This window comes from Equus przewalskii, chromosome 16 (assembly GCF_037783145.1).
Source record: "Equus przewalskii isolate Varuska chromosome 16, EquPr2, whole genome shotgun sequence".
Taxonomy (NCBI): domain Eukaryota; kingdom Metazoa; phylum Chordata; class Mammalia; order Perissodactyla; family Equidae; genus Equus; species Equus przewalskii.
Window position 1 is genome coordinate 80,075,085 of NC_091846.1, and position 21,118 is coordinate 80,096,202.

At 43.6% G+C, this 21,118-nt stretch overlaps 1 protein-coding gene across 1 annotated transcript in view; it reads left to right on the plus strand.

Annotated features, from left to right (window-relative positions):
- CUL4A (cullin 4A) overlaps nucleotides 1-21,118 on the plus strand; it is a 52,077-nt gene that overhangs the window by 22,065 nt on the left and 8,894 nt on the right. Inside the window, exons 6-16 of the mRNA XM_070579366.1 lie at nucleotides 304-466; nucleotides 1,390-1,479; nucleotides 2,722-2,804; nucleotides 6,586-6,653; nucleotides 9,550-9,668; nucleotides 11,774-11,966; nucleotides 13,306-13,410; nucleotides 13,978-14,088; nucleotides 14,196-14,281; nucleotides 14,716-14,823; nucleotides 20,107-20,220. Coding sequence (XP_070435467.1) covers nucleotides 304-466; nucleotides 1,390-1,479; nucleotides 2,722-2,804; nucleotides 6,586-6,653; nucleotides 9,550-9,668; nucleotides 11,774-11,966; nucleotides 13,306-13,410; nucleotides 13,978-14,088; nucleotides 14,196-14,281; nucleotides 14,716-14,823; nucleotides 20,107-20,220 — 1,240 coding nt within the window. The remainder of the gene's footprint in view (nucleotides 1-303; nucleotides 467-1,389; nucleotides 1,480-2,721; nucleotides 2,805-6,585; nucleotides 6,654-9,549; nucleotides 9,669-11,773; nucleotides 11,967-13,305; nucleotides 13,411-13,977; nucleotides 14,089-14,195; nucleotides 14,282-14,715; nucleotides 14,824-20,106; nucleotides 20,221-21,118) is intronic.

The following is a 21,118-nucleotide window of genomic DNA, read 5'->3' on the forward strand; positions in this document are numbered from 1 at the left end:
GAAGACGCAGGTTTTTGCAGGATCAGTGTACTTTTCAGTGACACGCTGACATGGTAAGGCCTCAGCACTCCTCCTGTGACAGTTGCCTGACCACATCAGGAGAACAGACAGCCTTGAGAGGGAAGGACATACAAGGCACACCAGACTGGCCCAGAATGAAAATTTAAAGTAGGAATTCTTGACACCTGCATTTAGAGAATTAGCAACAGTTTGGGGATGGTATTCATAGTGTAGCTGGAGCTTCACCTGAAACTTCTGAAAAATGAAACTAAAATAATAGTTTTGTTTTTACTGTTTGTACAGGGATATGGGATTAGAACTATTTAGAAACCATATTATTAGTGATAAAATGGTTCAGAGTAAAACTATTGATGGAATTCTGCTGTTAATTGAACGAGAGAGAAGTGGTGAAGCCGTGGACCGAAGCTTATTGCGAAGTCTGCTGAGTATGCTCTCTGATCTTCAGGTAAATATCTCACTGTTCCAATTGTACCAATAATTTTTAGTAGTTGATGAGAAAAACTTGGATCCCTGCCTAACTACTTATGACAAAATAAATGGATGTATCAAAGATTTAAGTGTAAAAAATGAAAACACAAAACTTTGTTGAAAATATGGGAGATTTTTTTAACCCCTGGAAAGGGCATGATTCTTAAGCTAACACTACACCAGGAGGCGCAAAAGGAAAGAGCCCTTAGAACACAGACCCAGTGCTCCATAGAAAGGGGGCTAGGGCCTGTTGGCATTCTCAGGGGAGCAGTGAGGTGTGCTGGGTTGTCTTAGTCCACCAAGCCGGGGTCAGCTAAGCCTCCAGGGTCAGCTGGGCCGGCATTGGCCAAGAAGACTTCAGCTAGGCCAGGATCAGCCGAGTAGAGGTCAGCCAGCCAGGAGTCAGCTGAACCAAAGTCAGCTGAGCAGAGGTCAGCTAAGCCTCCGGGGTTGGCTGAGCAGGGTTAGCTAGGCCAGGGTCAGCCAGCCAGGAGTCAACCAAGCAGAGGTCCAGCTCTGGAGTCAGCTAAGCTGGGGTCGGCTGAGCCAGCCTCCGGGGCCTCAGCAGAGGAGTGGCAGCTATGCACAGCTTAACAGTGCAGGTCACTGCAGCCATGCTCCCTCAAAATTTGGGGTGCATCAGTACTTCTAAAGGTAGGTTTCTTGGGGCTAGCCTGGTGGCATAGTGGCTGAGTTCACACATTCTACTTTGGTGGCCCAGGGTTCACATTTTCAGATCTCGGGCATGGACCTACATACTGCTTGTCAAACTGTGCTGTGGTGGTGTCCCACATAAAAAATAAAGGGAGATTGGCACAGATATTAACTCAGCAACAATCTTCCTTACCAAAAGAAAGATTGCTTTACTGTAATTCGTCAATAACTCTGCTCATTTTTTAGGTGTATAAAGATTCATTTGAACTGAAATTTTTGGAAGAAACTAATTGTTTATACGCTGCAGAAGGCCAAAGATTAATGCAAGAAAGAGAGGTGAGATAACAAAATGTTTCTGAATTGCCTTATTTCATTTTTATAGATGTGCATCTGTGTGATTTCTATAGGTTTGTCTTTTCACACATGCATTTTATTGAAAATCTTCTGAAAGCTTCAATCTAGCTGAAATTCTCAGTAATGAGCTTCATTCTTATTTGAGTAAGGATTTAATTTCTTTCCCTTAACTTAGAAATTCTTTTATTGTCCTCCTCCCCAAATAAAACCAGTAAGATAGCTTCTAAAATATGTAAAGGAACTCAAGTAGAAGCAAGAGGATAAAGGTAAATCTCAGACGTGGAAGATAAGTCTGACAGATCAGAAGTTTTCATCTGTGTGAGCCGCTGAAAAATTCACCCAAGTGAGCGTCAGGAAAAACATGTAATAGTGACATAAACCCAAAACACTTGATAACCAGTTTCGCAGGTATTAGAGCACAGTCCTGAAGAAAGCCCCTTGGGGCCGTCACCCAGATGTCACTTGTTACTGTACAGGATGGACGTGACTATTGGTTCCTTCATCCTGGTTTTGGGGGAGTTGCATGTCAGATTCCAGGCCTGGCTGCCACCACTAGATCAGAACCGCCAAGATCCTTGTCTTGGGGCCTTTCCTGTGCTATCAGGTGACAGCAGGGACAGCCTTTGCCCCTGGAAAGGTGAGGAGCATTTTGAGGTCTTCCGCAACCTCATGTGAGGGATCCTCACGTTGAACAGCCAGTCTGTTGATGATCTTTTGCTGGCCCCTCTGTGGGCCAGGGAGGGCCATTGGGCTCTGCACTCTTCACCCAATGTGCTGCTGCTCACCTGTCTCTGGGGGCTCAGTGATGGGGGGACGCAGGGCATCCGCCCCCAGCTGCTCACCTGTCTCTGGGGCCTCAGTGATGGGGGGGACCCAGGGCATCCACCCCCAGCTGCCCACCTGTCCGTGGGGCCTCAGTGATGGGGGGACCCAGGCACTGACCAGGAACTTCACTGTGAACAGGCCATGACAGTGCTGCCTTGGCTCCAATTCTAGAGGTTAATTTTAATCTCCAGGATTGAGTTTAAAGAAACTTTCTGCGGTGTATCCACACACACATATACTTCCCATTTTACCACCACCCCACCCCGATTAAATCTGTATTCATATTTGGCTTGAACGTATATTCTGCCTTTTTTTTTAAATTTTATAAAGAAAACAGTATTTCAGCTTCTTGAGTCACGTCTTTTTGTTACTAACATATTTCAATGTTTTGTTTGGAAGGTTCCGGAATATCTTAACCATGTAAGTAAACGTTTAGAGGAAGAAGGAGACCGAGTAATCACGTATTTAGACCACAGCACACAGTAAGTACTATTCATTTATTTAGTTTTTGCAATTTGACCGTAGGTGAAACTTTCCCTGGTTGGTTAAACTCAGTACATCTGCGTGTATGTTTACTCCCAGCACATTTTTCGTACGTTATTTGTGATTATTCAGCACTCCCTATCACGCATTACTGTCCAGAGGGAGAAATTCAGGCTGAGATACTTGGCATCTTTGGGTTTTGGGACAGGTTCTATTTATGTTAATGGGTATAATTGCATATTAGGCAATTTAAATTGTAAACATATTGTTATACATCTAATACAGCTGAAGTTTTTATTTATGGTACTCAGTCATATTATTTTCTCTTTTCATCTAATGTTTTTTTCCCTCTAAACTTGAGGTTGATGAGTTAGCTAGGGAAAAATAAATGGGAAAAATTTTATGAGTGTCTGTGTTAGGCACATCATGTTTATTCAAGTGAGGAGAGATAAGAACAGAAACGTGAGAGACAGAAAAGAAAGAGATGATTTTAAGAGACTAAAGTGGTAAAATGTTTAGAAATTGTTGACTCATTGGTGGGGAAGGAGCTGGGCAAGATGGTGACAGTTTGAGAATACAGAGAATGGAGGGTTGTGAGAGAAAAGATGAAGTCACTTTTAGACTCGTTGGGTATGAGATGCCCGTGGGAAATCCAGGATCTGCAGAGAAGTGACACTCGAGCCGCAGCCCAGGGTTACGTCGGGGGGCTACCCTTCTGCTGGGAGTGGGAGGGCCCACGGGGGCTGGAAACAGACAGCGTGGAGAGACCAGGGGAATGGAGGAGAGAGCTGTGTCGGAAAAGCCAGGGAGAAAATGCGAGTGGTGTCAGATCTTACCAGTAGGTCAAGTCAAGGAAGGATGAAATCTTTGTTGTCTGTTATGTACATTTCTATTAATGATATTCTCCATATAGCTTATTCCATTTGTACGTCTGAAGTTCAAGAATGTGCCAAGCTACACAGTGTACTGATCAGGGAGATACATGTATATATGGTCGAATCATGCGGGAAAGCACAGACATTGCACACACAGGCTTCAGTGTAGAGGAGGGGTGGGGACAGCAGCTGATGAGAGGTTCCCCTTTGTGGCCCTGGGGGCAGTGGGCGCAGTGGTTCCTTCCTTTACAGTCTTATATATGCTCATACGCTCTTTGATATGGATGGTATGTTTTAAACTCCTCTCCCCAGTTTTAAAAAATACATTACCTAGAAGTGTATGTAAGTTATTTAAGCAAATGAATCCTAGATAAGGGTGGCTCACCTCTGGCCTCAAGTCTAGATGGGTTGGAGGACTGTGTGGAGTGCTGACGGAGGTGGCTTCTGTGGTACTGGATGATGCAAATAGCATAAAATAGAAAATAATTTTCAGAGAAAGAAGAGGGAGACTGAGGATAAGCGAGCCACACGTTCTTAGGGCTCCCAGGGTCCCGCCAGCCTCAGAGCCCACATGTCCCACCTGCCTTCAGTCAGGGCACGGTGGATGGCAGTGCAGAGGGAAGGGGTGCTTAACAGCAGCAGTGGATTGCTGTCTAGGCCCTACCTCCTTGCTGAGCCACGTGGAACCTCATGCTGGAGAACACGGCCAGGTCACTTGGCAGGCCCTGCCCGAGGGACGCGTTCTTTGTTCTCCAGGACTTGGGCCTGTCAGTGTTGGTCTCCTGAAAGCACCCGCTCTCCTGTTGACTGGAATCACTCGATGCCATGGCGGGAGTTCTCATACTGCAAATCAGTGTGTTGTCACTGAAGTTTATGAATCAGTTTTCAGGGACTCGGACGCTATGGACAGTTACTTCCCCAAGACTGCTCCTGAGCTCTGTGCCCCTCTGAGTCCGAGGAGTTTGTGGTATCGGCCCCTTGGCTTGTGACCTCTCATAGCACCTGGGCTATGACAGGCACTCTATGAACTGTTGGACTGAAAAATGTGATTGAGTTTCTCACCTGCAGAACCAAAGTCTAGACTGTAAATTGTGAAGAAGTGGCGATTCCATGAATCCATGAAAAGCTGCTCAACATTGTCAGTTGTCAGGGAAATGCAAATCAAAACCACAGTGCAACCCCACTTCACACCCACAGGATGGCTGTAACAGGAAAGGCAAGCAGTACAAAGCATCGGTGAGGGTGTGAAGACATTGGGCCCTTGTGTACTGCTGGGGAGAATGTGAAACGGGGCAGCCACTCTGGAAAACAATTTGGTAGTTGCTCAAAATGTTAAACATTGAGTTACCATGTGTTTCTCCAACATACCAGTTCTACTCCTAAATACATAGAGAAATGAAAACATGTCCACACAAAACTTGCACAGGTATGTCCACAGCGGCATTACTCATAATAATCAAAAAGTAGAAACGACCCATTGTCAGCTGATGAATGGGTAAACATACTATGGAATATTATTCGGCAATAAAAAATACTGGAGTATGGACATATGCTACAACATGGATGAACCTTGAAAACATGCTAAGAAAAGGAAGCCGGTTCCAGATGTCACGTGTTATACAATTCCATTTATAGGAAAGGCCCAGGATAGGCAAACATGTAGAAATTAGGGGCTGCCTCGGACTGGGAGGCAGGAGGGGGACAGAGGGAATGGGAGTGACTGCTGATGGCTACCAAGATTCTTTTGGGATAATGACAATGTTCTAAAATTAGATTATGGTAGTGGTTATACAGCTCTGTAAATAGACTAAAAACCATTGAATTTTACACTTTAAATGGGTGAATTTTATGGTATGTAATTACATGTCAAAGCGGTGAAGAGGGGAACAGCAGCAGTGACTGGCCCTTGTGGGATGCTTCCTCTCTGTCCGTCTCACTCCCTCACCTGGCTCACTGGAGGCAGCCTGGAGCAGGTGCTGGCTCGCTGGACTCTACTCCGATTCCCACTCAGTAGCCGTATGCCTGGCAAGTCGCCTGTCTCTGCACTGTTTGCTAACCTGTGCAGGGGAACCAGAATGACTGCTCTGCTCCTCTCTAGGGTTGCTGTGACCATTAAGGAAGATGATGCCTTGAAAAGTTCCTTATAAAATGAAGGCTTGGGAAGATGGCCAAAATGAATAATCCTGGGAATAAAGCAAATGCTTTAATCCTCTAATAGAAAAAAAAAAAACTAAATGAACCGTGGATAACAAACCTAGGAATAGCTGTGCGTGTCCCTATGAATATGGCAGTCACACTTGTGAATTTCCAGATTTTCAGATGCTCTGTTCTGTGTGACACCTACACAACTTAGCCCTCACAGAGGAGCTGCTATGATCAGTAGGATTTTGAGAAGTGGTGATGGTAGAAAACAGGCAGAAAGAAGTGAGGATGGAGAGACAGAGCTCTAGCAGTAGAGGACGGGGTTTCCTGGGACCTGGAGCCAGGAAAGGAATGGGATGGAAGACGAGGGCAGACCTGTGGCCACAGCCTGGGTAGTAACGCACATTGTGTCGAGCAAGACTTAAAACTTTCGAAAACTGGCTCAAGCGAGAGTGCCAGCTGCCATCCACGCTGAGGGTCTACTTGCCTGAAGGCACTGTGTGATTGCCTGTCTGGTGGTGTCCCCTTTTCCCTGGACCCAGTGGCCTGTTCATGTCATCCAGTAAATTGTTTTTGGAGAGACTTCCGCGTCTGTGTCAGTGACAGTGATGCTGTGTGAGAGGGAAGTGCTTGTTCTGTAACCCTTTGGTTTCTGATTGACTCCACACTGTGTCTGTGTAGATGGTAAACTCCCATCCTTTCCAGCTAACTGGAGTCTCTCCTTTAATTTGGTTCCTGATGCTGTCTCTTCTGCCTTCTCTAGGAAACCACTGATTGCTTGTGTGGAGAAACAGCTGTTAGGAGAACATTTAACAGCAATTCTGCAGAAAGGTAGATTTTCCTAACTCTTGTGTCACACTGAATAATAGTCTTTAATTCATTAAGAAAGTAAGTGAAACATTGTAAGTAACAATGTAAGGGTATTTGTTCTTGTAATAAAAGTCACCAAGAATTATTACAAATAACGAGATGTGAGCCCTTGAGGGGAGATCAGTTGAGAGAAGCAGTGAAAGGCGTGGTGGAGCTGCGGTAAATGCTGATGGGACGGGAAGCCCGCACAGGCAGAGAGGTTCCGAGAGGCCCTCCGGACTGCAGGCAGCCCGCAGCTGGGCTCTGACCCAGCATTCGTGTGTCCTTGTCCATGTACGCAACATGCGGGGGGCACTGCAAGGGTAGACGTGTGTGCTTGGGCAGGCTGTTGGATTCTCAGGGATGCTTTGTGTGGCTGAGTGTCAGGTGACATGCCACACGTGTGGTCCACTTAAGCCAGAGGACACCTTTCTATGCTGATTATCTTGAAAAAACAAGCAGACAGAAAAGAACACATTCTATTGCTAATTGTCCAGTTTTGACCCCCTCACATTCCCTGGTGGTCCTAGAGCTTTGCTAAGAGTAATTCAAACTGCTCTGCAGCAACTGTGACACTGATGCTTTTGTAGCTTGTACGTTTATAGTCGATAGGATATATTCACTCAATCTGTCCTTTTTTTATTTCTGCCCTTCAAAGTGTGCTTAATTCTCTGGAAAATTATAATAAGCACAGTCTAACCTTTTGTAACACTTTAGTACTTATTGTTATTTTTTATAGCTCTTACATATTTAATGTTACCGATTGAAACTCATTTTAGAACTACAAGATCTATGTCAAGGTATTGGAAACCTTAAAGTTTAATTTGGGGAACGCCCTACGTAGTACCCAAATATATTCTGGTTTAGGTTCTACTTTTCCAGATAGTAGTATTATCTCTTAAGATTTACCTACAAGTGGAACTTTCCAGTGAAACCAGAATATAAAATCGAAAGGGGAGAGAATTAGCATTATTGAGCATCTCCTGTACTTCCTGTAAATATCTTACAGTCCTCGAACAACCTTGTGAGATCATTACCCCCACTTTACAAGTAAGAAAACTGAGGCTCAAAGCAGCTTAACGCTGGTGCCTAAATCATAGCCCATAAAGAGAGAGCTGGGGTGCAAACCTGGGTGTCTGTCTGCTTAGACTACACTGAACCCACACAGGCCATCTGTTTGTACATGAAGGAGGTCTTAATTTACTGTCCACCTGAAGCAGATGCATTCAGAATTCATGCTAGGTGTTTTCTAAAAAGGAGTCACTTTATAAGAAAAAAGCACTTCAAGGAAATAGTGGAAATTTGCATAAATTGTTTCAATGCAGTTTTCGACAAGCAAAATTATTTCCAAAAAATGGTAAATTTTATATATATATATATATTTATATATATATATATAAAGCTTAATCTAAATTTTATTAGAGACATTTAAAAATATAAAGCTGTAGGGGCCGGCCCCGTGGCCGAGTGGTTGGGTTCACGAGCTCCGCTTCAGCAGCCCAGGGTTTCACTGGTTCGGCTCCTGGGTGAGGACCTAGCGCCACTCATCAGGCCATGCTGAGGCAGTGTCCCACATGCCACAACTGGAAGGACCCACAACTAAAATATACAACTATGTACTGGGGGGCTTTGGGGAGAAGGAAAAAACATACATATATATATAAAGCTGTAATTTTTGAGTTCTTAAAGAAGATATTATTTAGGGTTACAGTAAATTATAAAATAAAAGTTATTTACGTCAGTAGATCAAAATGTAATTTAGAGAAATAACATTCAGAGACCTTGCTAAGGATTTGCAATTATAGCCCCACAATGTGTTTATGCACGTCTTTCAACCACCTTTGATATGTGGACACTGTGCCCGTTTCACAGAGGACCCTGAGACTCGGTGAAGTAACACGAAAGCTCATAGCTTTTCTCCTCTAACTCAGTTGCCTCTCCATACTTAGCATAAAGCAAACATTTAGAAAATCTTCTATGAAAGCTCCTCTGGTTGTGGTATGGTTTTAGAAAATCTTTATAAAATTTATCTAAAACAGTAAAATCTTTTAAAATGCTTTGTTAAGTACTTCAGAATATCTGATAAACAAATGTTTTTCTCTCACAGTTTATTATATCTGGGAATAAAGTTAATCAACTCGAGACTAGATTTCATAGCTTGTCCTTTGATAAATATGCTTTCTGACTGATGGCTAATGAGGAGTAACTTTGAGTCATGGACCTTCCAGGACAGAGGTGGCAAGCGTGTCCTCAGACCATTGCTGCTTTAATGACATGAAGAAATAAAGAATACACCTCCCAGCGTGGTCAGAAAAATGAGTCACCTAATGAGATAATAAAGCTTAATGTATAATTTAAGCACAGTGAGAGATTAACAACAATAGCTTCTCTTTGGCATACCCGAATTGCCAGCATCACTACCCTTGCACTTTGGGGCCGTTATTAGGTAAAATAAGGGTGACTTGAACACAAACCCTGCAGTACCCAACAGTCAATATGATAACCAAGATGGCTACCAAGTAACTAATGGTCAGGTAGCATAAGGAGTACAGATTCTCTGGACACAGGGATGATTCATGTCCAGGGAGGGACAGAGCAGGACAGCACAAGATTTCATCACACTACAGATAATAGTGTGCGATTTAAAACTTATGAATTGTTTTTTGGTGGAATTTTCCGTTTAATACTTTCAGACCACTGTTGACCACAGGTGACTGAAACCACAGATAACAAGGGAGTACTGTACAGAAATAAGCAATATTCCCTAAATTTCTAAATTACGTGTTAACTTTGTTGTCCCGCACACCATATTCTGGTTTAGCATTTATTCGTGCTGATTTATTCGTGTGATACGCTAACGCTGACTGTGTGATTTCAGGGCTTGATCACTTGCTTGATGAGAACAGAGTGCCCGACCTCACTCAGATGTACCAGCTGTTCAGCCGTGTGAAGGGCGGGCAGCAGATCCTGCTGCAGCACTGGAGCGAGTACATCAAGGTGTGTGGGTCTGTCCTGACAGTTGTACTAACTGCTTTGTGCGAGGGCTGGGTGGCCATCTCCAGGAAGCCGCAGCACCCTGGCAGAGTGACCTGGATGATGCAGAGGGACGTGTTTCACTCCCGGTCCTTGGGTGGATGGTGGTCTTCCGTTTCCTTCCAGATACTTGTGCACACTTTTCTTTGTAAGATGACAGCGATGGTGGTGAGCTCCATCCGGGTAGAAACATGACTTAAAGGGCTGCGCTTTGGCTGTTCGTCATCAGCATGAGGACTAGTTTAATTCCACAGTCATGGTTTTCAAAAAGTAATCATTTTTGGTGAATCTGCTTTTTAAACTTGTGTCATGCCTTTGCTCAGTGAGAACTATTACACGTTTTGATATATCAGGTTGGTGTGCATGCTTTATTTCCTAGAATCCAGGATTTATTAAACATACGCTTTTATGTTTCTGTACTGCGTGTGTGTGTGTGCGTGTCCCTGTGCTTATGGTCATAAAAAGGCAACAGGAGGAATCCTTGTGCTGCTAGCATGTTCGACATCTTGACCGTGGTGATGAATACACAAGTGTGCGCAGGTGGTAAAGTCTGGAGGACTTGATACACAGACAGATGAGTTGTGGAACCTGGGGTGGCCTGGGTGAGACGGGGGGTGGCCCAGTGATGATGCTGCTCTAGTTTTGCCAAATGTTACCAGGCAAAATGTGCAGGGATCTCTTTACTATTTCTATTGCATGTGACTCAGTAATTATGGCAAGAAAAATTTCAATTAAATAAAAAAGATAAAGGGAAGCTTGCATACTGCTTTCAAAGCTGATCCTTGCAGTATGTGTACATTATTTTTAAATGCAGTCAGTACAAAGGATACAGAGTAAAAAGTAAGTCCCCCTACTCTTGCTGGTCGTACAGTTTCCCTCTCCAGAAGAGATTTATGCCACTTTCATTAGCATTTCATTACTTTTCACCAGTAATCTTCCACATGCACGTGTGATGTCTAAGTAAATGTGTGTATACTGTTAGATGAATTTTTAAAATATGTATATTACATTGAGTAGTAATTTCATTCACTACCTCTTCAGTTGGTAGTTTATATCATCAGACAGCTAATTGTTGTTGTCATACATAGACTTTTAGTAATATTTAATATAGCATTTCTTTTTTGTTTTTATGATTAGCTGGGTTTTTTTTCCCTAGATTGGCACCTGAGCTAACTGTTGGCCAATCTTTTTTTTTTTTTCTGCTTTATCTCCCCAAACTGCCCCCTGTACATAGTTGTATATCCTAGTTGCAGGTCCTTCTAGTTGTGGGATGTGGGACGCCGCCTCAACGTGGCCTGTCAAGCGGTGCCATGTCCGGCCCAGGATCTGAACCGGCGAAACCCTGGGCCGCCGCAGCAGAGTGCGCGAACTTAACCACTCTGCCATGGGGCTGGCCCCTGATATAGCATTTCTGAATTAAAAATACAAGCTGAAAACTGGGCTATTCATGGTTAGAAGTCAAGGGGAAAGAAAATTAGGGTCAGAAGCTCCAAGTAGGTGTCTCAGGTTAATGGGAATGAATTTCTGTTTGAGGAATTTTTAAGTGAAAGTCCTTTAAAAAACAATGGACAGGGGGCCGGCCCCGTGGCCGAGTGGTTAAGTTTGCGCCTTCCACTTTGGTGGCCCAGGGTTTCGCCGGTTCGGACCCTGGGCGCGGACATGGCAACACTCATCAGGCCATGCTTAGGCGGTGTCCCACATGCCACAACTAGAAGGACCTACAACTAAAATATACAACTATGTACTGGGGGGCTTTGGGGAGAAAAAGCAGAAGAAACAAAAAGAAGATTGGCAACAGTTGTTAGCTCAGGTGCCAATCTTTTAAAAAAAAAAAAAGCACTGGACATTTCCCTGTAATTTATAAATTCTTCCAGAAGCAGAATTGTAACACTAAAACATTAATTGTGTACTCACATAATTTTTAGAACGTGGACTGAATTTGTGAAACTTTTGAAACCAATATTTAATACCTACAGTGATTAATTTATATTAAACAATTGTGATTCTTTGATGGCAGGAGAAAATGTTTCATAAACCTGTCGATGACTTGGGATGTGTGTGTTCTGTAGACTTTTGGGACAACAATTGTTATCAATCCTGAAAAAGATAAAGATATGGTGCAGGACCTGCTGGACTTCAAGGACAGAGTGGACCACGTGATAGACGTGTGCTTTCAGAGGAATGAGAAGTTCATCAACTTGATGAAGGAATCCTTTGAAACATTTATCAACAAGAGGCCAAATAAGCCTGCAGAACTGATCGGTAGAAAAACATTTCTATACATTTTTTTAAATATGGGAGACTAAGCCTAAAGTCAAGGAATTTTTTCCCAGAATATTCAAGCTCCTTGTGGGGAGGGTGAGGGAAAGACTTGTATCATGCCCTATTAGGATACACATTTTCAAAGCTCATGTACACATGTGTGCACATACACACTATATATGTGTAAGTGTGTATATAAGTATGTGATGTTTCCATAAGGGAGAATGTAGTAGTAATTTTGTAAAGAAATGAAGCTTGGCTTCACAAAGGAAGGAAGGGACAGTAAAGATTTGTTCTGGTTTGTATTTCTGGTATTAGTAGCTCCAGAACTGTATTTTGTAAAGATAAACCTTGATTCTCTGTCTTGATTACTAGCAAGTAATTTCTGCTCAGAAATTTGATTGAGGTTTGCTATATTTGAATACTTCTGTGTCATGAGGACAACTTTATAAATCTCTAGATAATATTTAACGTGAGGTGGTATTTAGTCACTATCTTTGCATCCTCTAATCAGTATTAAAATAGGATAAAATTAGATAGAATCTCAAAGATAGCATATTTTAAGATGAAACAGTTTTTAAATTACGACTTTGTATAATTATTTCATGGTAATATCAAAATGTACTCAGGATTTATAGAATTTCACTAAAAGTTTTTAAAAATTTGCAGGAGGGAAACGGCAAAGAAGAGTGTAATACAGTGATACAAGATTGGGCTCATGTTGATTGTGCTGAATATGTATGATGGGAACATGAAGTTCATTATATAATTGTCTACTTGAGTGTGTGTTCAGAGTATTTCATGATAAAAAATTAGCAGAAAAATACTAATAAAAGCAGTGATAGAAGAAATTCACGAGGCAGCTTACTTTGGCCTCTTTGGAGTCTGGGCTTCTGGAAATCTTGGCCTCCCCTTTCCTTAAGCCAGGTCGTGGCTGGTTTGTGTCGCCAAGAGACCAGAAGCCAAGCAGAGCTGTTCTCATGCCTGCATTCAGGGAGGCCACCCCTCGAAGCCCTGAGAAAAATCCTTTCTCTTTAGGAAAGTCTCCTCCAAATCTGTCATGCCGCATTTTGAAGATGAGGCATTCCAGTTTCTGGAGCAATAATGTGTCATGAAACCCAAGCATGTAATTAAAGTATTTATTCTCACCTGACTTGAAAGTACCCATCTTAGGAAATGAGATATTTGCCTTTTTTCATTTAATGTCATTTTGGAGAGTTTCCGAAGTGTTACTGTCCAATTTTTGCTTGTAGAAATTAAAGACTTGCTTTTCTGTTTAGGACATGTATTACATATCAAATCCTTGTTTTTCACATAATTTAAACTCTTAATCTCACAGCGAAGCACGTTGATTCAAAATTGAGAGCAGGTAATAAAGAAGCAACGGATGAAGAGCTGGAGAGGATCCTCGACAAAATCATGATAATATTCAGGTTTATTCACGGTGAGAAATACTCCACGTTATTTCTGTTAACATTGGGCATATTGAAAATGCTATATAATCGGGGCTGACCCCGTGGCCGAGTGGTTAAGTTCGCGCTCCCCTGCAGGTGGCCCAGTGGTTCGTTGGTTCGAATCCTGGGTGCGGACATGGCACTGCTCATCAAACCACGCTGGGGCAGCGTCCCACATGCCACAACTAGAAGGACCCACAACAAAGAATATACAACTATGTATTGGGGGGCTTTGGGGAGGAAAAGGAAAAAAATAAAATCTTTTAAAAAAAATTAAAAAAAAAAAGAAAATGCTGTGTAATCAAAATACCAATATTTGGGCCCTATCTTTCCTTGAGAAAAATTGACTGAAACATTTCCACTTTCATGTTAATACAGCAGATAAATGTGATGGCCATGGGTGATTGTTTTGAAAGTATTCTTTTGTGGAAATTTAACAGAAGGATCTGGTGTTCAACTTGCATCAGAATGCATACTTCTTAGGGTTTTCCAGCAGTTGAAGTGAACATTTGCATATTAACTAACGTCTCATGTTATTCTCATTTGGTTATGAATAGGTAAAGACGTCTTTGAAGCATTTTATAAAAAAGATTTGGCAAAAAGACTCCTGGTTGGAAAAAGTGCCTCAGTCGATGCTGAAAAATCTATGTTGTCGAAACTAAAGCATGGTGAGCATGTGGCCTGGGGCTCTGTCCTGCCTGGGGCTGGGGGATCGCTGCACCGATGGGATGCGGGTAGCTCCGGGTGTTTTCATCTGTCCTTCACTTGTTCCCAGAGTGTGGCGCCGCTTTCACCAGCAAGCTGGAAGGCATGTTCAAGGACATGGAGCTCTCCAAGGACATCATGGTTCATTTCAAGCAGGTGAGTTTTGTTCTTTTCAAGTAAAACAGGTTTTTAAAAGATAACTCACTTTAAATTGTGTGAAATAATTGTGTAAATTACATACATAATTATGTAAATTATGTAAAATCTTGGTCCTTAAAAATTGCATTATTAATGTCTCACATATTCAAATAACTTAAATTCAAAATGAAAAGAAAAATAATCCCTAAAAATGTAGAACAAAAACTTGACTTAATGAGTGTAGTGGTCTTGTGTTGGTGACGCAACCAAAGAGACAGAGTATCTCAGGTAACTTTGGGACACATGTGGCTTCAGGGACTGTGTTCTAGGGACTAAAATAAATGCAAACATGTGTTAAGCTCTATTTTGAAAACTGCACCATTTACTTTTTTACAGATTAGTTATTTTTGACGACATTCTAAAGTAATTTATCATCTTGATTTTGTTTTTAGTATATGCAGAATCAGAGTGACCCAGGCTCTATAGATCTAACAGTGAATATACTTACGATGGGATACTGGCCGACGTACACACCTATGGAAGTCCATTTAACTCCAGAAGTAAGACTTTTAAAGACTATTTGTTGTCTATTGTTAATGTACTAGTCCTGCCGCAGGACTATAGACTTCTTGCCTTGTTACACCCGTACCATGCACAGACATGTTATCTTTCAAGAAGTATTTAATGAGAGGTTTTTAAAACCACACACAGTCAGCAATCACAGTGCTCCTAGTGTTTTGAAGTGACTGCTTCTGTTGCAGTCCGCAGCTCCTGACTCACCCGTGTCTGCTGGCTGACTGTCCAGAAGGCATTGGCACAGCCCTTGTTTCAGAAGTTACTGCTTGTTGAGTGTGACACCATTGGTCTGGTTATTATTTCTTTCCGTCGCAGACAGAGCCAGAGTCTTGTAAACAGCACTGCTGAGGGCCCTGTGTCAGTCAACCACAACTTTGGGTGCTTGGGATTGGCAGATATGAAGGAGAACCCTGGGCTCAGGAACTTAAAACCCAGTCAGGGAAGCAGCATGTGCACCATTATGATACAGGTGCTGTGGAAAAGGGCTGGTTCCAGTGTGCAGACTGGGAATTAAAGATGAGCAGGAATGAGGGCCTTCCAGAAAGGGCAAAGAAAGTAGTAGGAAGTGGGAGCCTGGGTCAGAAACAGTCCCTCTTGAAGCTGTTCTTTCTTTTCTTGATTTTTCTCCTCTTTCTGACCCCACTAGTCACTTGCCTTTGTAGTTTTCTTCTCTTTTTTTTCCTCCACCTATATCCCGAGTGCTGATGTTCTCCAGAATCCCCCTCAGCTCCCTTCTCATCCCACACCCCCACTCTGGCAGCTTAGCCCACACTGGCTCTCAGCCTCTAGCCTGTGTGTCTGCTTTCCCGCCAGACGCACACAGACGTGCCCAACTCAGCATCCAGGAGCGCTCCTCACCTCCTCCCTGCCTCCCTGAATCTCCATCCTGCAGGGGATGGGGTGACATTCTAACCAGTTTGTCCACTAGCTGTGGAGGCTTGGTGTGGCCCAGCCCCCCACGTGGACGTCATACTCTCTCGATTCTGAACTCTGATGGGCCCCAAACCCACCCAGCACGCTGATTCTCTCAGGCTCCATGTGTAACCCTCAAAATGGAGCGTCCTTCTCCAGAAACCCTCCACACCCTATCCGCCCCAGCACTCAACTGTTGTTAGGACTTATCTCCCTAGTCACCTTCTCCAGAGCCCCGCCCTGGCCACCTCACCCCGTTTCACCTCAGCTGGTTGCAGACTCCACCCTGTGCCTGCCTCACTCGTGGCACTGTGAGTTTTTTCACTTTTTATTTGGAAATAGTTCAGACTTAGAGGAAATTTGCAGGAATCGTTCAAAGAATTCCTGGCACCGTCACCCATTTTTTTGAGCATTGCCACACACGCTTCGTCCTTCTCTCTCTCCATCTGTGCACTTTTTCCTGTCCATTTGAGAGGAGGCTGCATCGTGCCTTTACTCTTAGTACTTAGTGGGTGTTTTCTGAAAACACAGCCAGAGCGCGTTGTCAAATTCAGAAAATTTGCCGCCTTGTGAGGCTTCCGTCAGCGTGTAGCCACGTTCCAACTTGGTCAGTTGTTCCCGCTCTGTCCTTTGTGCCAGGTGCAGGCAGGACTCACGGTGCGTTCAGGCCTGTCTCAGTCCCCTTTCCTCCTGACAGCTGCACAGCCTGTCTCTTTCATGATATGCACATTTGAAAGCATAGGACAATTTTCCTGGATGGCTCTGAGTTCAGGTCTGTGTGATTAGACTCGAGTCATACCATCCAGCCGGAATCTGGAGAAGTCGTTTCTTCCCAGGATCACGCTGCAAAGCATTCGCTGTTCCTTTGCCTCCGTTGGGATGTTACCGACAGTCATTTGGTTAGGGTGTTACTGGTTTCTCCACAGTATTGTTTAGAATTTTCCTTTTGTAATTAGTAATTTATGGGGAGATATTTTAGACTGTGTAAAACCTCTCATTCCCCGTGACACTCACACCTGCTAAATGATCCTGCCGGAGTCCGTTTTACCGTGATGGAAAGTGATTTTTTCCAGCTCCATCGTTTCTCTGTATTTAGAAGTTGGTGTTGTGCTCTAAGGAAGAGCCTTCCCTTCTGTCCCATTAATTGACTCATTTATTTCTGTCTTTATCAGTATGAACTCATGGATTCTTACTTTATTTACTCATTTTATCCTCAGATTGTCCCATATTTGGCCAGTGGGAACACCTGTGAGCTGTCTCCTTGTCCTTTAACGTGCCCCCTGCATTTTTGAGAACCTTTTTGTTTTCCAGCAAAAGAAGTTTGAGGCTTACCGTACTGTATGGTGTTTTCAATTGTGAAATATACCTGCAACTCATCATGTTAAAGTGTGCAGTGCAGTAGCGTTAAATTGTGCAACCATCACCTCTGTCTAGTTCAGAACCTTTTCATCATCCCAAACAGAAACCCTGGACCCATGAACCTGTCACTCCCAGTCCACTTCCGCCCCAGACCTGGACAGCCACTGATCCGCTTTCTCTCTGTGGATTTGCCTATTTTGGACATTTCGTGTAAACAGAATCATACATTGTGTGGCCTTTCGTGTCTGAGTATGTTTCTTCTTTCACTCAGTATATGTTTTCAGGTTTCATCCGTGTTGCAGTGTGTCAGTGCTTCATTCGTTTTTAAGGCTGAATGATATTCCATCATATGGATAGAGCGCGTTTTGTTTATCCAGCCATCCACTGATGGGCGTTGGATTGTTTCCACCTTTGGGCTGTTGTGAATAATGCTGCTGTGAACATGAGTGTGCGGTTTTTGTTTGAACACCTGCTGTCAGTTCTTAGGGCGTATCCCTGGGAGCAGAAGTGCTGGGTCGCGGGGTAATTCTGGTTAACTCAGAGGAACTGCCACGCACTGTGTACCGCACCACGGTTTTCCTCAGCATCCACACCACTAGCATTCCCATGCAGTGCACAAGGATTCCAGTTTCCCCACGTCCTCCCCAAGGTTTATTTCCAGTTTTTGATTGTAGGCATATTAGTGGGTGCCAGTTGGTATCTCCTTTTGGTTTGATGTGCTCTTCCCCAATGACTGCTGGCGTTGAGCTTCTCTCATGTGCTTATCGACCAGGCGTAGATCTTCTGTGAAGAACGGCCTATTCATGTCCTTCGCTCATTTTTCAATTCTATTGTCTGTTGTCAAGTTGTAAGACTTCTTTATATATATCTATATACTAGATCCTTATCAGATAAGTGATTTGCAAATATCTTCTCCCATCCTGTAAGCTGTCTTTTTACTTTCTTGATAGTGTCCTTTGCACAAAAGTTTTTAATTTTGATAAAGTCCAATTAATCTATTTTTTCTGTTGTTACTTGTACTTTTGGTGTCATATCTAAAAAACTGTTGCCAAATCTAAGGTCATGAAAGTTTACCCCTATGTTTTCTTCTAAGAGTTTTATAGTTTTAGCTGTTACCATTAGGTCTTTGATCCATTTTGAGCCTGGAATGGTAACTAGCAGAGTTAAGCACCCAGTGTTAGCTGCTGCTACCTAATTATAATCATTATTATTACCACTCTTAGGAATTAATCTCAAGGAAATAATTTTTAGGAAAGGTATGCATTAAGAGGTTTATCACATTATCGACATTAATTTTTTAGGTGTGATAGGATGTAGTAGATAATGTTTTCTAAGAGTCCTTATCTTTTAGGTATATACTGAAACACTTAGAAACAAAATCATATCATGCCTGGGATTTGATGCTGTTGGAGATGGCTAATGGGTCTGTGGGGTGATCATGACTGTTGAGCTGAGCTTTGAAGCAGGAAGAGATGTTTGCCAAGCAGACATGAGCTGGTACACATTTCCTACAGAGGGACCACTTGGACAGACCTCAGAGGCACTGAGGGGCCTGTCGGGCCCAGGAGCAGCAGGCATCAGCTTACAAGGCTGTATGGGGCATAGCAGTGAAAAAGCCGGACCTGGCCTGCCCTCTTTATGAATAAGTTGTTATGAATGCTATCAGAGTTAAGAGCGTGGGAGAAGGCTTCTGAGGAGGCAGTTCTGAAAAATGAGTTGATACTGTTAGTGAGGTGGGTGGGAGGGGGGTCCCCAGATCTGGTAGGGGAAACAAGGTCTGTGAAAACCTGAGGGAGGATAAGGTGGTGCACTCAGTAAAATGGAGGAAGGGACCATGGAGAGCCAGGGTAGGGAGGCACAGGACAGGCCAGTAAGTTCAGACGTTCCAGAGGAAAGGGGCCCTGGTAAGCCATGGGAACCTTGCACTGTTTATCCTAAGAACTCGAAAGTGGCCAAGGACACTGACAGGGAATGTGCGGAGTGTAGAATGGGAGGAGCCGGACCTTAGGGGTGCCAGCCTGTGTGGAGTGGGCTGGAAGACAAACCAGAAATGACCCAGAAGGCGTGGACACACATCGGAGAGACACAGAAGTCCAAGCGACAAGTGTCCCAGATACCAGGAGGGCAAGAGGAGGCTGCTGGTGGAAAGGGGTCATCTCACAAGATGAAGCCTGATGAGAGCCCATTGGATTTGGCAGCACAGCCCATCAGTGATCCTGGGTGCAGAGTGAAGGGGATGTGAAAGGAACTACAGTAAATAACCAGCGAGAGGAAGTCAGAGGAAACCTGGAGTGCACCAGGAAATGTTGACCAACCCTCTCAGAGATGAGAGAGTTGGTCCTTAGATCAGAGCAGGATGCAGGCGTGGACACTGGGGAGGATGAGGAGCTCAGGAACGGAAAGTGAGGTGACAGCAGTAACACCAGCAGAAAGTCTGGAAGATGTGAGAAATCCTCCCAGGAAATGAGGAACAGTGAAAATAGTGGCTGGCTCATGTCGTGCCTCCTGCACACGGGCTGTCCTGAGTGTTGGACGTCATGCCTCGCAGCAGCGTGCCGTGGGGCCTCGCGTGCCTGGGCTCACTGGTGAGGCAGCCAAAACCCTGAGAGCAGTTAGGAGTCGGTGAGAGCCTGAGCTCAGACCTGGCAGGGGCTGGCTGGGTCTGCAGACAGTGTCCCCCGAGGACTGCCCCTTTCGTCCTGGTTCTATGCCACTGGCCAAGGGGAGCTCCGGGTGGGGTGTGCAGACTGCAGAGCATAATGTTTGTACGTTAAACACCAGTTCAAGCATTATCTGGGTGTGAGGGGAAACCCCAATGTCCTAACGTGGTGGGCGTTTTCACAGGTAATAGAATCAAGAAAAATAACTGTCATGGTGTAGAACTGATCTTTTCAGTTGTGAAGAGTTGTAAAAACTTTATAAATTGAACAGTATGTGGTTCTTTAGATTAGTGGTGTTTAGCATAATTTAATTTGTTGTTTTCCTGTGATTGACAGATGGTTAAACTTCAGGAAGTATTTAAGACATTTTATCTCGGAAAGCACAGTGGTCGAAAACTTCAATGGCAAACCACGTTGGGGCATGCTGTTTTAAAAGCAGAGTTTAAGGAAGTAAGTTCTTTGTTTCGTTTATATTTTATTTTTTGTAAGTATATTAATAGAATTTTTGAAAATTGTGATTGAACTTCTGTTCCTAGAAAAGCACTTTCTTTTCTAGGTCAGTAAAATTAAACAGTTGAAGGATTAATATTCCAATCAATAAGAGGAGCCGGCCCCATGGCTGAGTGGTTGAGTTTGTGTGCTGCGCTTCAGTGGCCTGGGGTTTCACCAGTTTAAGTCCTGGGCGTGGACATGGCACGGCTCATCGGGCCACGCTGAGGCAGCATCCCACATGCCACAACTAGAAGGACCCACAGCTAAAAATATACAACTGTGTACTGGGGGGATTTGGAGAGAAAAAGGAAAAACAAAATCTTAAAAAAAAAATCAGTAAGAATAGAAAAGCATTGACCTAATTGAAAAAAGCACAGAGACTGTGAAGTGGCGGCTCATAAAAGCAAGACTAGAAAATGGATGAGAATGTGCCGCACTTACTTCTCTGCCCACCAAAGGGCTGCAGATGGAAAGGCAGCGAAGCGGCACTGCTGGACCCACGGGATTTCTGGGGCCAGGCCGGACAAGACAGCAGTGCGCCCCTCTGGAGCAAGGGTGTGAGCGTCTCCAGGGTGTTTGGGCAGTGCATCTCAAAACCTCTAGAACCACATGCTTTGTTTTGGTAGTTCCAATTCTGCAAATTCATCTTAATAAGACATTTTCACAGGTGGATGGATAAGGGTACGCATTTGCGATCTGCTATTAAAAGTGCCCATTTAAGAGGGGAAAATGCATACATTGTAGTGGTGAATGAAGGAAGCACATCACAGAACAGTCCCTTCATATTTGCATTTAACTTCAGTTTTGTAAATAAAATTCAATTATGAATACAAAGCAAAAAAGATTTCAAAATTCC